Source organism: Hipposideros armiger, unplaced genomic scaffold, assembly GCF_001890085.2.
Source record: "Hipposideros armiger isolate ML-2016 unplaced genomic scaffold, ASM189008v1 scaffold_146, whole genome shotgun sequence".
Taxonomy (NCBI): Eukaryota; Metazoa; Chordata; class Mammalia; order Chiroptera; family Hipposideridae; genus Hipposideros; species Hipposideros armiger.
In genome coordinates, this window is record NW_017731496.1 from 2,373,345 (window position 1) to 2,388,371 (window position 15,027).

The following is a 15,027-nucleotide window of genomic DNA, read 5'->3' on the forward strand; positions in this document are numbered from 1 at the left end:
AATATACAGCACAGGAAATATAGTCAGTAGTATTGTAATAGCGTGGTGTCAGATGGTTGGCAGACTTATCATGGTGATCATTTCTTTAGCAAAGGGAATATAATCAATAATGTGGTAATAACTCTGTATAGTGCCATGTGGGTACTGTTGAATAATTGATGTACACCTGAAACTAATATAAAATTGCATGTTAGCTGTATTTTAATAAAAATGGTTTTAAAAATTTCAAATAGAACAACACAAGTTTAAGAATTTTAATACATTTTATTAAGAATGTATCCCTTTGATAAGATTATGCTTCAGGAGGCTTTTAATGCCCTTGACATAAACTGTACACATTATACAAAAACAAGAAAACCACACAAAAAAAAATCAAGGTGAGCAAAACCATTTGGGGACAAACCTTATTTAAATTATACACAACTCAATGAAATATTCTTACGGAAAATATATAAATACTTTTTCTTTCTATGTTACAGTTATACAATATAAATCATATTTCAATGTCTGTTCAGTGACCTACAAACACCAGAACCTCCAAATATGTAGCAGCGTATTACTAAATAAAAAAAAGAAATTCATGTGGTCAGGGAGTATTAATCTGAGATTTTTTCACAATCCCTTACCACTTTTAAAAACTAATTTACACCATTTGTTTTACAATGCAGCTTTAGGGTTTCTGACAGGCCAGCAATGGAACATATTTCAACTATTATCTATGAAAATTTTTTATCTCCCTACCCCTCTGCCCCAAAACTTTGCATTTTGTGCTGTCAACCTTTTTTAGTGGCAAAATTACAAGGTATACTTCTTTTTGGCATAAATTATAGTTTTCAGATTAAATACTTTATAAAAAAAGTCAAACAAAATGTGCAATTTATGCATGCTGTGGCATCGCTATCCACCTACATTATGAAAATATTCCAGCGGGGGGAAGTTCCACAGTCTGTGTGAGTCACATAAACCTACCATGAATGAAAACCACCCCGGGAAGCTAGGACTAAAAGGAAAAGGATGCTCCTAGAAAGACTTCAGGTTTCAATGTTGTTTAATAAGCATCCCTATTCATTTCACTGGTATGCTTTTATAATAAAACTCTTATTGTAGGATTGCTCTTGAAAATAAACTGGTAATAATGCATTTCCTGAACGGCGAGACAAGGGAGACCTTTCCCAACTTACACTTTGGAAAATCTGAAATGTTCTTTTATTCCAACAGCAGTTCTCACAAAACTCTGGCAATTAATTCCACTTTTTCTTTTTTTCCCATGTTTTAATGGATGGTGAATTTGAGACAAAACTGGAAGCACAGGACAGAGGGGAAAAAAACCTCACCTCCAAAGGACCTTTTCTCAAGGTAGTTTCCAAAGCTCATCTCACATAAAATTAGCACCTCACGCTTACCATGCAAAAATAACTGCCGTTATAATTTGGATAACAATTTGGTTTTTATTGCTTAATGATCTGTGCTTTAATGTGGGGATAAAAGGCATCCTCTGAATGGAATGAAAAAATTTTATATAAATATCAGTAGACAAATCTAAATAAGCATTTGACACCTCACTGTTGAACACTTTGCCATTGTAATATGCCCTGAAAAACTCAGCTTTAATCATTTCAAGCTCTGGATAAAAAGAGCTGAAAAGTATTAAAGCCACTATTTCAAAAAGACTTATACATGTGATATTGAGTAACAAGTATAATAATGTATCTACCTACCTCCAAAGAGCCTCTTTTAACGTCACTGTGTTACAGAATGTCCTTATGCTACCAATCTTTATTAGAAAAAAAATTTTTATTAGGGAGAAGAGACTTCCCCCCCTCCAATCTACCTAAGCACAAACAGGAAATAAAAGTGTAAGAAATTTTAGACCATAGTTACAAAGACTAATTTCTAATTTCCCTACTTACTAGTATTTACTTAGTATGTGAAGCTGAAATCTGTTCTTGAAAAAAAATTTTTCAATTAGAAATAACAATTCACTTTACAATTAAAAATTCACAGTTTACAACCAGCACAACTGCCCAAATTCCTCCAAATGATCAATAATTAGCAATAGTAAAAATTTATATGGACTAAGATTAATTCTAAAGTCTTGAAAAACTACAGTATTGACCTTATTTTGGTATTTTATAGTCTGGTAATATCTATGATTTATAGATGCTTTTTTCAATTATTTCTATTACCACTGACATCGTTCCTAATCTTTTCTGCTATAATTTAATGTTTTTAAACACCTAAGTTAATCACTTGGCACTGCATGTGAGCATTTTTCATCATTAGTCTACTTTTATACAAACGCGTACTCAAAGAAAACTTATTAGGCCTGTCAGTGAAACATGGATAAACCAAATAGCACTAGACATTAAAGTACATTTTTTTTCTTAAATTACTGATAACCACAAAGCTCTGAATGTCTCCCCAAACTAAGTGCTATAGGCAAATATTATGATGTATACATACAAGTCTTTCAAAGTAATAGTCAAAACAACTGTTCAGACTAACAATAAAGAAGACTGCATTTCAGGGTGGATGAGTAAAATGGCGTCCGGGATGGGGGTGGTTATGGGTGACGGAAAAGAATTACTGTTAACTTCTGAGGGATTAAACCACAGATTTTATACCCTATATTAACTGAGGTAGTGCTTAAAATGAATGTCTAAAATATGTTAATCCCATTGTGAATAAAATTACTCTATTACCTCCTTTGGAGTTTTTAACCACTATTTGGTCTAGTATCTCTGACATTTGGTTCTCTGGAAGGCAGTTTAATCGTCCAAGACCAAAGACCAAGGTGACAGGCAACATTTTTAGAAGTACTGTTGACATTTAAATAAACACTTGGGTTCAGTGATAAGTTAAAGTGTAAAAAATTGTTTGTCTTATCTTTAATTGGATTTTATGAGAGAAAATCTGAAGAACCACTTTTTAACATAAGCAGCAGCTTACAGCCCTTATCTGCTTTGTTATAATGTGAAGTTGCTACACAGTGCACATAAGAACAATTCACTGAAGTGCAGTCAAAGAGGTGTTATGAAGTGAGATGAAATGCTTCATCCCAATTGGAACTTTCAGTGCCAGTAAACTAAAACAAAAATGTATCTCTCTGAGTTACATTTTCTAGTTCACAGGGTTCTTTACAGAGATCTCAGAGAACAAGCCCATTATAAAAAGGATTTGTAATATGGGAAAACATTACTCAATTTACTATGACTGTGTCAAAGCTGATGTGTAACTGTAAAAATGGTATACACAAATGAAGTAAAAAAGGGTCCTAATCAGCCCAGCTGGATTTTTTTTTTCTATTTATATATAGACCTCAAAAAAGAGAATCCTTTTCATTTACAAGCATTCTAATGATGGCCATGCTATTTTTATATACAAATTTGCATATGTTTAATTCCTGTGAAGATTTCCAAATATCTTTAGACATACACAAATTAAACACACAAATAACAAAACTCTGCCCTCATCAACTTAACAATTTCACAAATGTGATAAAGGCAATTACTGTACTCATAAACTCACCTATCACTGCATTTAGTTTGTGCAAAACAAGAACACTGATATAAAAATTAAATTACTGCTGCTTTAAAATTTGGTACTTAAGGCTTTTCACTACAATTTTCAATTGTAATAAAAGTGTCATTAATGATTTTTTAAAAGGAAATATGGCTCTTCTTTTCCCATGGAATGTAAATTGTAGGCAAACATCTTTTCCTCAGGAGATCCAAAGTATTATTTAATGCTTTCTTTTGTTTTAGGTCTAAATTAATAGTGCTTGTTCAATTTCCTCTTTAAAATGGAAAGTTGATATGGGAAGTTGATGAAAACGGAAGTCCACTGATAATATATGCATTCTGTCAATGGGAAATACCTCAATTATAAAATGATTTTCTGATTTTAATCAGGAACTGTAGTGAAAAACCTTAATCAGTTCAAATAGGCTATAACAACACATTGCAACAAACTGAAGAGAAGGAAAACAAATAATAAACTTTTTGCAAGTCTAGTAACATAAAAATAACTTATAAGTCCTGGGTTGTTGAGGCTCTTCCTCTGAAGTAGTGTTACAAACATTAAGAAAAGTGTGGAAGGGCTAAAATTCCCCTCATACCAGCAGTTAGAGCACACCCCATTGTGGTAACAGGCTGCTGTCTCAGAGACAACTGATTCCTGGTTTCCATGAATTAGTTAACAAACAAGGCATCTTTTTATTTACCCTAGAAAAAGAATTCAGAAGTAACTGTGTGAAGGGTGCTTCTGCATATCCTATTATTGTTCCATTGTTATTACGAACTTAAAATGAAAAAACAGAAAACCTACGTAGGTGTTCAGTGCTTGGCTCTTGCATACAATGGTAACTAAAACTCTTAAAACTGTGGTAATGACCAATGATCCCTCGAAAGGGCTCAACAGGAAAAGAGGAAGTTGTTTTGGTTAGGGAAGTCTGCAGTTCCAACTGCTCAGGTACCAGACATGGCTGGAACAGCGTCCAGAAGATCCTCCTGTCCTTGCTGCCCAGTCAGTCTGCGTTTTCTGAGGCGTTTATGAACTCCACAAATGAGTATATATAGTATCCTTCTATATACATCATAAATATGAGGTCAGGATTCAGCCGATGTATCAACTATAGGTTGCTTTGGTGGTGTTGCCAACACAGCTTCTGCTTCTTCATGCATCTAGAAAAGAAGTGGTAAATTTTAAACAGATATAACCTATCTTTTAACTTAATTCAAACACAGAATTATTCTTGAAAGGTAAATTTCAGAAGTACAAATCCTACTTACTTGTAAAAACTGTACATCTTGAAATAATTCTTGTATGAACCTCCGACACGGAAGTCTAAATGTGCAGTGCGACAGCAAATGGGAAACCTCAGAGTAAAGGCATATGTCATCAAATGTTTGAGGATACTTCTCCTTAATTCTAAAATGAAAGACAAGATTATGGTGTGGTAAAAACTGTAATAATGACAACTACTTTTCCTCCAAAGTATCACTTTTTAAATATTTTTTCCTCTAGATATTGATTAGATGGCATATTTGGGATGACGGCATAAGAATATAAAATATTAAATATTCCTACCTCACACTTAGATATTTTACATTTTGGATTATCTTTTAAAACTAGTCAAAACCCAAATGTTCCCTGGAAAGTTACAAATATTTGTTTTCACTGGCATGAGAGAGGGCAAAATTTATTTATCAGTCTAGGATGACTCAAATATTTTCAAAATTTTTAAAATAGAAATAAGTTTTAAAAATTACACTGACATTATTTAACATCTTTGACTGAGCTCTCTCTTTATATCTTTGGACCTTCAAACAGTGGCTTTTAGCTGGGACCACAGGTTGGAATCAGCTGTGGTGGGCAGAGGTGGGTAGTACAGAGGTGCACCTAGAGCTCCTGGCCAGGAGGTCGGCAGTGGGACCCTGGCATCTGTATCACTATCTTTGTTGAAGCCCCACAGGAGACCATGAATCGCATTTCTTCTGAGGACCACTGCTTTAAATAGTGCAAACCAAAACTGCTGAATGTTTCAGTTTGAACTGCAGCATGTTGCTGTGCTTTAGAAAAATAAAAATATGCAACTTTTACCTTGAAACAAAGAAGGAAAAATGGGCAAGTTAAACCAAGAAAATACCATGTGTTTTATGTAGACCAGCTTTTTTCAAAGTTTTTGGTCTCAGGGTTCCCTTACCTTCTAAAAATATTGAGGACCCCAATATTACTTGTGGGTTACAGCCATCAATAATTAACATATGAGAAATTAGAGAGAATTTCAAAATATTTAATTCATTTAAAAAGTAAGCCCATTACATGGTGACACACATACATATATTTTAATGAAAAGTAACTATATTTTCCAAAACTAAAAAAGTGAGAAGAGTGGTACTGTTTTACATTTTTACAGATCTCTTTAAAGTCTGGCTTAATAGAAGATTGCTGGATTCATATACGTGCTTCTGTATTTCATCTGTTACCATGTTATTTCGGCTGAAGTACATGAAGAAAATCTAGCCTCATATACAGAGGGTGCCAAAAAAATGTATACACATTTTAAGAAAGGAAAAAACTATTCAAATTGTAATACTCAATATATACCGATAACAAAAGATGAATACAAGTCAAGTTTGACTTCTGCAATTACAAGAGGTGCTCAAAGTCGTTATCATCAGCGTCCAGACACTTCTGATTATGGCAAACTATTGTGTGGGCAACGTTGACCAAAGTGTCCACTTGTATACATTTTTTTGGCACCCCGGTAGATAGATATACCACGCAGTTGAGAACTGCTGATGTAACCTAATTAGTCGAAGAAAATATTTCAAGTATCTTTTTCACCATAAAAAAACAGAACAAAGAATATTCATGCTTAATATTAACTTACGTTAAAAGCCCAGTTTCATGACATTTGGTTGAAACCGAACTACTCAAATTAACGACTAATCTTAGAACTTCTTTGCGAAGGAGTATACGGCACATTGGCGTATCATCTGGAATTGTTTTGACACCTGAAAAGATTAAAATATTTTATCTATGTCACAACAGAAAATGTTAACTCATGGCATTTGCTTTTAAACTTTACCAAAAGATCTAAAACTGAGATAAACTGCACATGATTTGTTCATTTTGGGAGCAAAATTCTTTCTAATGAAAGCAGACACCTAAGAGAAGACATATCAGTGGATGAGAGAAGTCCAACAGTTGGCTAAATATGCCTCACTAAAGCTGATCTGTCACAGTTTTGAGACATTCACATTATTTATGAACAACAACAAAAACCCAACTTAGCTATATTAACAACGCTTGGATTTGAACCTGAAAACTTACCTAGTAGCAGTTCGGTGCTTTTGGTGCTGCTGGCTGAGCCTTCTTGAGACACTCCATCACTGCAGCCAGAGATCCCGGAAAACTTAGAGGGAACCACTTCTAAGGGATTGTGGATAGTCTGCTCACACCAATCAGAATATGGAATGTCTTGAAGGTCTGCAGAAAAAATTATTTCAATTAAAATATCACAATGGTTTAATTCCTATGCTTGCTCTGTATACTACAGAGGAGATAATTCTTTGTAATTTCTTTCCAGTGTTCAACAATTCTTTTCCATGATGAAGATTTTCAAAGTAAATTTGGACTAGTCAGACTGTGAAATTTGTTAAATTCTAAAGACATTTATACATAAGATTTTATTTTCCTAAATTACAAAAATAATATTAATGTGATTATTTAAAAATTGAAATAAAGATGTTCATAGAATAAAAGTGAAGGCACCTTATCCCTTCCATCCCTCCCATCTCCAAACTAAATACCACTCTCCAGAGAAAAATATGGTTAAAAGTATGATATGTAATTTCGGATCTTTGGCTATTTTAAATCTCTTTTTTTTTCTCTTTGGGTATAAAGTGTAATTATACTGTATGTATTATTCTATGATTTGCTTTTTTCTCCCATTTAATAACTACTAACATAAGAATCATACTTCCCTGATCTATCAGTTCATTCCTTAGAATTAAATTTACTATACTATCCATGCATGGCTGAAGTACTCTGAGATGGGATTTTGAAGTCAACCAAACATCTTAGTGTTGCTAAAATGACATCAATTTTTTTTAATTTAAAATTTTTCTGAGCACTTAACTAAGTGATTAGAACAAATGGAAACCAGAAATCTTTGGTTATTCTTTTAGGAAGTAACAGTGGGCAACCTACAGAATCACACAACCTTAGTATTATAAGAAATACTGGAAATTAGTTAAAGCTTTCATCTCATGAAAGAAAAGAGATTCAGAAACAGGAGACACATACTCAGCTGGAAGGTAAGGCCTCTTGGTAGCTAGCTCAGTACTCTTTCCATTATATCACATTCTCAGAGCAGAGGGAAAAAAAGTATATTTTTAAAAGTCCAGGAAGCTAGACCAATGTCAACACATATATCCCCCTCCCCCTCTGCTGTCTTCCACAGAAGAGAAACAGCGCCCCTTCAGCTCACCTCTAAGGACCTGCTGAGATTACTCTACATAATACCAAGCATTAAATGCTTTGGTTCCTTGGGAAAAAAGATCTATAAATTTAGCACAGTTTCAAAATTTTGATTATTAAAGAAGTCATGTGTCTGTCAGGCAACAAAAAGTAAAACATGCTACTTAAATTATACATTGATTTAAAATATAAAACTGTTGCCAAAATATCTGAGAACTGAAGATGTACTTAAGAGCCAGTAATGCTAAATAACCAGATAAAAGAGGAGTATGTTATCTCGGAGCTACCCAGGGAGTATAATGAGAAAATATTCCAGCACAAGTAACAGAAAGAAAGTTATACTTTTGTCATTCAATCAACATGTTTCTAAGAAGTCATAATTTATTTCAGCCTCCCTTTAACCAGTAATGACTCCTAACATTTCTAGCCTGTTACAATTGCAGTCTGTTTCTAAAGATGTCATTCATTCTCATTTAAATAAAAAAAAAGTAATTTTTCTAGCTAAGCCAGGTGTCAATGCAGTAATTAGTTTATCCCATTCGGAGACAAGAAACAGCATCTTCAATATACTGGTAATACAAGGCACTTCCTACATAGGGTGTATTTTTTTGTCCAACATGCTAAACCATATGAATATATTTTTTAATGACATAATGTGTTAAATGCAAACTTCAGAGAGCATGTGGGCAAAATATGGGCACTATTTATCAATTGGCAGGATTAGGAGAACCAAAAACTCTTGGAAATGGGGGAAGGTACAGCTAGCTGGCCTACTTTTACTCATGCATGGGAGGTAACGTAGTCTCTAACTCCGCTGAAGGCAAAACTGTGCACTCGGCTGATGATATTTACCTTTAAGAACTTTATTTTCCATCTTCTCTTAAGAAGTATCCAACACAATGAACACTTTTACTCGAAACATTTCATTTCAGATTATTTTTAATTTGGATGAAACGTTTTGCCCATCAACTAATTCATTTATCTACATGATTGATGTGTAGCTTAACTGTAGTTGTTTGCTTTTATTGTTTTCTCTAGTTTTAATTAATTCTAGCTTAGCTTATTTTATCTTTTAATTAAAAATGGAGACATGAAACATATGGGAAAGAATAAAAAGCTCTAAGCAAAAAATAATACATATGTGTATAAGTCCATATGGATTAATTCAGAAAAATCAGAAGCTAATTTTTCCTACCAGAAAGCAGTGAGTCCCAAAATAGCTTATGGGAAATGCTGAAACAATTATTTATGAATAAATTAAGAATTTCTGTGAGGAGCTCTATCTCTCTAATACATACAACTACCAGATAACCAATTCTCTTGAGCAGCAGCAGATGTCAAGAAAGTGAGGAAGACTTCCCTTAGAAGCAAAATAAGAGCACTACTATAATTGAACTATTAGAATTTATGAGAGAATATTATTTCTAACATAAACAACTTACTGTGAATTACCATTTACAGACAGCTTACTGAATGCTAATCTTACAAGCTATTAAATACTAAAACGACACCATATGGCAGTTATCATTATTTCCACGTAGAGAATTAAGCAAAAATAAAAACTAAAGCTCAATGAAATTACAACAGGTAGATTGTTCAAGATCAAATAACTAAATAGGTGGAAAAGTCTCGCTTTGAGCCTAAGTCTTCTTGACACTAAAGCTCACTGCCTGCTATGTTTACATCAGTGGTCTTCAGTGCTCCTTGGAGCCCTAGCACCCCACTCCCCCACCCCCATATCTCATCACCTGGGCAAGGCCAGGTAGATGGCACTCCACTTCATCATTCCCCTACACCGTCGTCTGCATACCACTGGTTTTCTGTAAAGACCTGGATTAAAACATGGGTTCCACAGCTAAAACACGCTTGTAAACCAGCACTGTCTCTGTAAGGCCCACCCCTCCCCAGTGTAGTTTCTGTCCTGTCCACTCCTCACAAAATATCGATTTAATGACCTAACCATTCAAACTCATCTTCTTGCCATTGTCTTTTAGAGTTGGCTGATTTTTTTCTAATGCTTTCACTTTCATAGATGGCCTAATCTAAAATGCTTACAATATCGGGTTGTCGGAAAAGTCATGATGCATTTTTGCAATGAAAAACATAGAAAAAATACGTCATGACTTTTCCGACAGCCCAATATCTCCCCCTAAGTTACTTAGCTACACGAGGTCAAATGTGGTGACATATATAAATTGGACCCAACAGAAACAGAATACTAAATTCTGAAAGGCCAGCACTTTGTCTTGCTCAGAACTACAGTGTATAAATATCTATGAAGGTGGCAGGCCCAGAATACAATGTTACTAAATATCCTATCTAATAGGCCTTTCTTCTGATCTTTAACATTTTTGGAGCCACCACTACCACTGCCAGTACCACCAGACGGGAAGTTTCACAGAATGAAATGTCTTGGTTCAAGTCTTGACATCCCTTTAAAATGATCATCAAATAGCAGCAGTGTTCTTTAATTACCTGCCATGGACAAGGATGTCTTCTTTCTGATATACGACATCTTTAATATAGTCTACAGCAGTGCTTCTCCAACTTGACTGTGTACATGAATAGCCTGGAAGGCTTGTTAAAGTGAAGATTCTGGTTCTGTGTATGGGGAGGAGTTTGAGATTCTGCATTTCTACCAAGCTCTCAGGTGATGCTGATGCTATGCTGCTGGGCCACAGACCACCTCTTCGGGTAGCAAGGGTTCTGCAGGGCCTGGACTCTACCGATCTTGCTAGGCTGATCTTGCATCTCCTTTCCCCTCGCTTTCTGAGCTCCATCCACACAGGTGTCTTTTTAGTCCCTTCTACTTTCCATGCTCGCTCCCATCAGAGAAGGCCTTTGTTCACGGTGTTCCCTCTGTCTTAAAATTCCCTATACTCCAGTCTTCACTTAGCTTCTGCTGATTCTTTAGATCGCAGGTCAATATTATCCTCTTCAGAAGTTTCTTCTTTGACCTGACTACTTGGTTATATTCCTTTGCTAATATCATGTACGTATCCTTGATGGCACTTTTTACAAATGCAGTATTATATGTGTATAATCAATTTGATTGGTGGTGCAACCGATGAATCAATCAATTCATTTCTTTCCCCACTGAACCAAAGCTCAGAGAGTACAATATTGTCTTTACTTTTCTCTCTCTCAATTATTTTCCTAGCATCTAGCTTAACACCTTACCCATGGTATGATAGTGGTGTGGTAAATATGATGCTGATTGCACGAATGAGTCAAGGTTCAGTGACTTTTAACGATTAGCCTCCCTCCCTTCACACCTCTGAGATGGGTATCAGTAGTAAATTGTATTCATTTTCCAATTAAGAGTTCTTCTCTCCTGCTGCTATTCAATCTGACACCCCACGTGACAAGCCGAGGGGTTCTGATGGCTATGCCAAAAGGAAAGCCTCTGACCACAGCAAGTCTTTCACCAGTCGTGACACTGCCTGATCCCTCTCCCAGCTGCAGGTCACAAATGGGTTACAGCTAGCTGTGACCGGGGAATCAGGGGCTGGTTTCCCCATTTCTTATTTGATAAGTAAGTAGAAAACAGTATAGCCAAACTCCATAGTAAGTGCTTCGTAAGTACTGTTGAGTGAGTGATGAAGGAGCCGAACTTGCAGAAAATGTCATAAATGATGTATATAGCCACATGATTTAAAATAGCATCTTCTCTACTGTACGCAATACTTTGGAACAATACTGCTCAAGCCTTTTCTCTCCCAGTGCTGTTTACTGTAGGAAGTGCTTCATCCAGGGGTTCGTCAAACCCAGGCCCTTTTGAGGCACAGAACCACTGAGGGGATTAACATCTCAGCACACCCATAATCTATCTGTGGCATATCAGTGTGCTGCGACCCATCAGTTGGGGAGCTCTGAATCAGAATACCAAGGAGAAATTTGGAAGAGTAATCCAGAGAACTTTGGTCACCACTAGGTTTTTCTGAGGGTAGCTCGGTGATATTCACCAAGAAAAGGTATCTATGGTAACACTTTAAACACATATATACTAATTTCAAATTGCTACTATATGTCACTTGTTGAATCATATAAAAAAGCTGAATCCAGATCTGCTTTATTTACTCCCTGACCAAAAATATACTGAATGTCTACTATACAGAATGTCTACTATACAAAGCAGTCTGCATCTAGATATTAGGACTATAAAAATGAAAAGACATAAACAGACCATACCCTGAAGGAACTTATTGAGTGGAAGGGAAAAAAAAATAACCAAGCAATAATTATCATAGGAGATCTACGTACAAAGCAGAATTAAAAGTAGAGAGGAAGTACAGTCGACATGTAACTGAGTCAGAGAAAGCTTCGCAGATAGAACAGTCCGACACTTAGGGTAAGATGGACTTGCCAAATACACTGTGCTTGTGTGTGAACTCGTATGTGTGTGAGAAGGGGGAGGGGCAAGAGGAAACAGCAGGGAAAACACCTCTTTCATGCCTAGAATATGAAAAAGAGCACAATTTGTTCAAAAACATCAAGTCAGTCAGTAATGGTATGTCAATCACGAGACAGGAGAATGGTGAAAAAGGACACTAGACTGCTCATACAGAGTGTGTGCTGGGCATGAATACATAGCCAGTAAAGAACTGTCAAGAGGTTATTCCCAGGCAGTAGTCTGAAAGGGAATCGGAAGGGGCCAAAACTGGAGAGTGAAACAATACCCACCACCCCAACAGGGAGATGTTATGTGACTGAACTAAGGCTGAGGGAGTGAGAATGGAGAAAGGGGGTGATCGACAGGCTGGGCGATGACTTGTGACTGGAGCAGACTGCAGTTCAGGTGGATTCATCTGGAAGGATGTAACCACTCACCTGAATGACTACATATTGCACTTAGTTGGTTACTGGGCTGGAAACCCAGAATTTCAATACAGACACAATAAAGGCAGTTATCATCTGTATGCTCCTGTAATCCAGTGTCTTCTGTACTTTCTAAGAACAGAGAAGCATCTGAATGGATTGAGTTCATTATTTCCGTGAGACTCATCTGCTGTCGTAGCAAATGAAAAGAGTTTTTTACAAGACCTCCAGTTCCAGATGGAAGACCTGTGCATAAGTACACATAAAATATAATCTGAGAAAGACAATATGAATAACACTTCTTTCAAGGTGACTTAAACTATGTGAAATTTTAAAGAAGGAAAACCAGAGAAAAAAGCCACAACTCTGTTTATCACTCAAAATCGAACCTTAATTGGGAAGAAAAACAACAATTTGCTTTAACTAGGAAAATAATTAGTCAGCAGATATGTTTATATTACTGTAATATGAGGTTTTAGATGCAAAATGGAAAATTGAGATTATACAATTAAAGCATCATTTCAATTATCCTTAATATTTGAATAAAAAAGTAATAATTCTGAGTCTAAAGAGATACTTGTTTAAAACAATAATCGAGATTATGAAGCTTTAAACCCATAGCTGACATGCATATATTCATTAAAATATTATAGTTCATAACAAAGAGACCATGCAATGTATAAGTACATTTTTATCTCTCTCCTTTGCCCAAATGGCTGTTTCTTAGGCTTATGAGGATCAGTGTTACAAATTTTTTGTTTATTTTTTTAAAAACAGAAGTAACCGGTCTAGTTTTTGTCTTCTTAGAGCTGGGTACTTAGTTGGAAAACACTTTCTTAAGTCCCTCATGCATACAAAAAAATATTGTGGTTTACTTTTAAATTGACTCAAACAATTATTTTGGTATAATTTTAAAGATGACTCAAAAGTAAGTATACCTAAATTTGTATTGTCATCCTACTGAAAAAAACTTTCTTTTTAACAGAAAGAGAAGTCTCATGAGTACAAAACCATGCATTACCTCCTGCATCAGGGGCAAACACTCGTGCACCTCGATCATCATGCGGAGGTATGTTTTTAGTCTGAAAATAGGGAATATCCTTTACCTAAAACAGATAAAAATCATGGTAAGCCTTCCTATACAAAGAAGTCCACTTTATGAAGATTAGTAAAATTAAATGAAATGCAATTTAAATAGAATTACTATAACACATGAACCTACAATAAAGAGTTTACTGAAGGTTAAATTAACAAAATTTGACAAAGTAACAAATAACCCTTAAAGTCCTTATCTATTCTTGGTGACTGAAATGGATATTAAAGTACTTATTTTAGAATTTATCCAAAATGTCTTTAGATTTCTGAGAAAGTGTGTATTCTTTAGTACTATCACACAAAGATTGGTGAGTATCTCATGGGATTAGGGCCACCTTATATGACTGGGCAACATGTGGCTGCCCTGTATGGCATAAACAGGATCAAGAATTTAAAAACAAACAAACAAACAAACAACAAGGAATACATTGTACACCTCGAACTTACAAAATGCTATATCTCAATTATATCTCAATTTGAAAAAGCAACAAGGAATAAGTCAAATGTGACTCAAAGCAAGGTTAGGAATTCACTAAGTTTATAGAGAGAATATACTGATAAAAAAATCAAATAAGATGCTGATTCAGTGTGGGAAGAGAAGGATAATGTTCTGGGGACTTGGAGATACTAAACAACAGCTGGGAAAGGTGAAATGATTTCCGAAAGATTTCTTTGAACGAAATTACCTTAAACAAACACCTTTTCCAAATAAGCATTCACTCTATGATTTCTACTAAGCAGTTATAGAATATAAAAAAAAAAACAGGAAACCAACTCATAAGAAAAGAATAGAATTTATAATACCTGGAATATATCATTGATGTCTACTGGAAGAGCGAGACCAATAAAGTCATCTAAGCTCCCATATGTAGCACTGGACACCATGGACCTCACTGAGGAGGATCGCTGCAGGGTATTTTGATTAATAGGACTTAATAAGTCTTCTTTATCTAATGAAGCATAACTTAAAGCTTTCATGAACCTATAATACCATAAATAAACACTTTTGTTAGTTTCTAATTTGCAATAATTATACAAGGAAATTATAATTTATTTTCGTATCTTCATAAAAGATAAGTACCTAGTCAAGTACTAAACAGTGCCATCTTGTTTACTGAGAATATATAC

General features: G+C 35.2%; 1 protein-coding gene across 5 annotated transcripts in view; it reads right to left on the minus strand.

The window, feature by feature from the left end:
* Positions 1–244: 244 nt before the first annotated feature.
* The window catches only part of RICTOR (RPTOR independent companion of MTOR complex 2), a 107,286-nt gene continuing 92,503 nt past the window's right edge, over positions 245–15,027 (minus strand). For all 5 annotated transcript variants that reach the window (XM_019650742.1, XM_019650743.1, XM_019650741.1 and 2 more), the window contains 7 exons: positions 14,704–14,881; positions 13,826–13,910; positions 12,817–13,050; positions 6,838–6,993; positions 6,395–6,518; positions 4,791–4,929; positions 245–4,682 (listed from right to left, as the gene is read on the minus strand). In XM_019650742.1, coding sequence (XP_019506287.1) covers positions 4,608–4,682; positions 4,791–4,929; positions 6,395–6,518; positions 6,838–6,993; positions 12,817–13,050; positions 13,826–13,910; positions 14,704–14,881 — 991 coding nt within the window. In that variant the 3' untranslated portion in view covers positions 245–4,607. The remainder of the gene's footprint in view (positions 4,683–4,790; positions 4,930–6,394; positions 6,519–6,837; positions 6,994–12,816; positions 13,051–13,825; positions 13,911–14,703; positions 14,882–15,027) is intronic.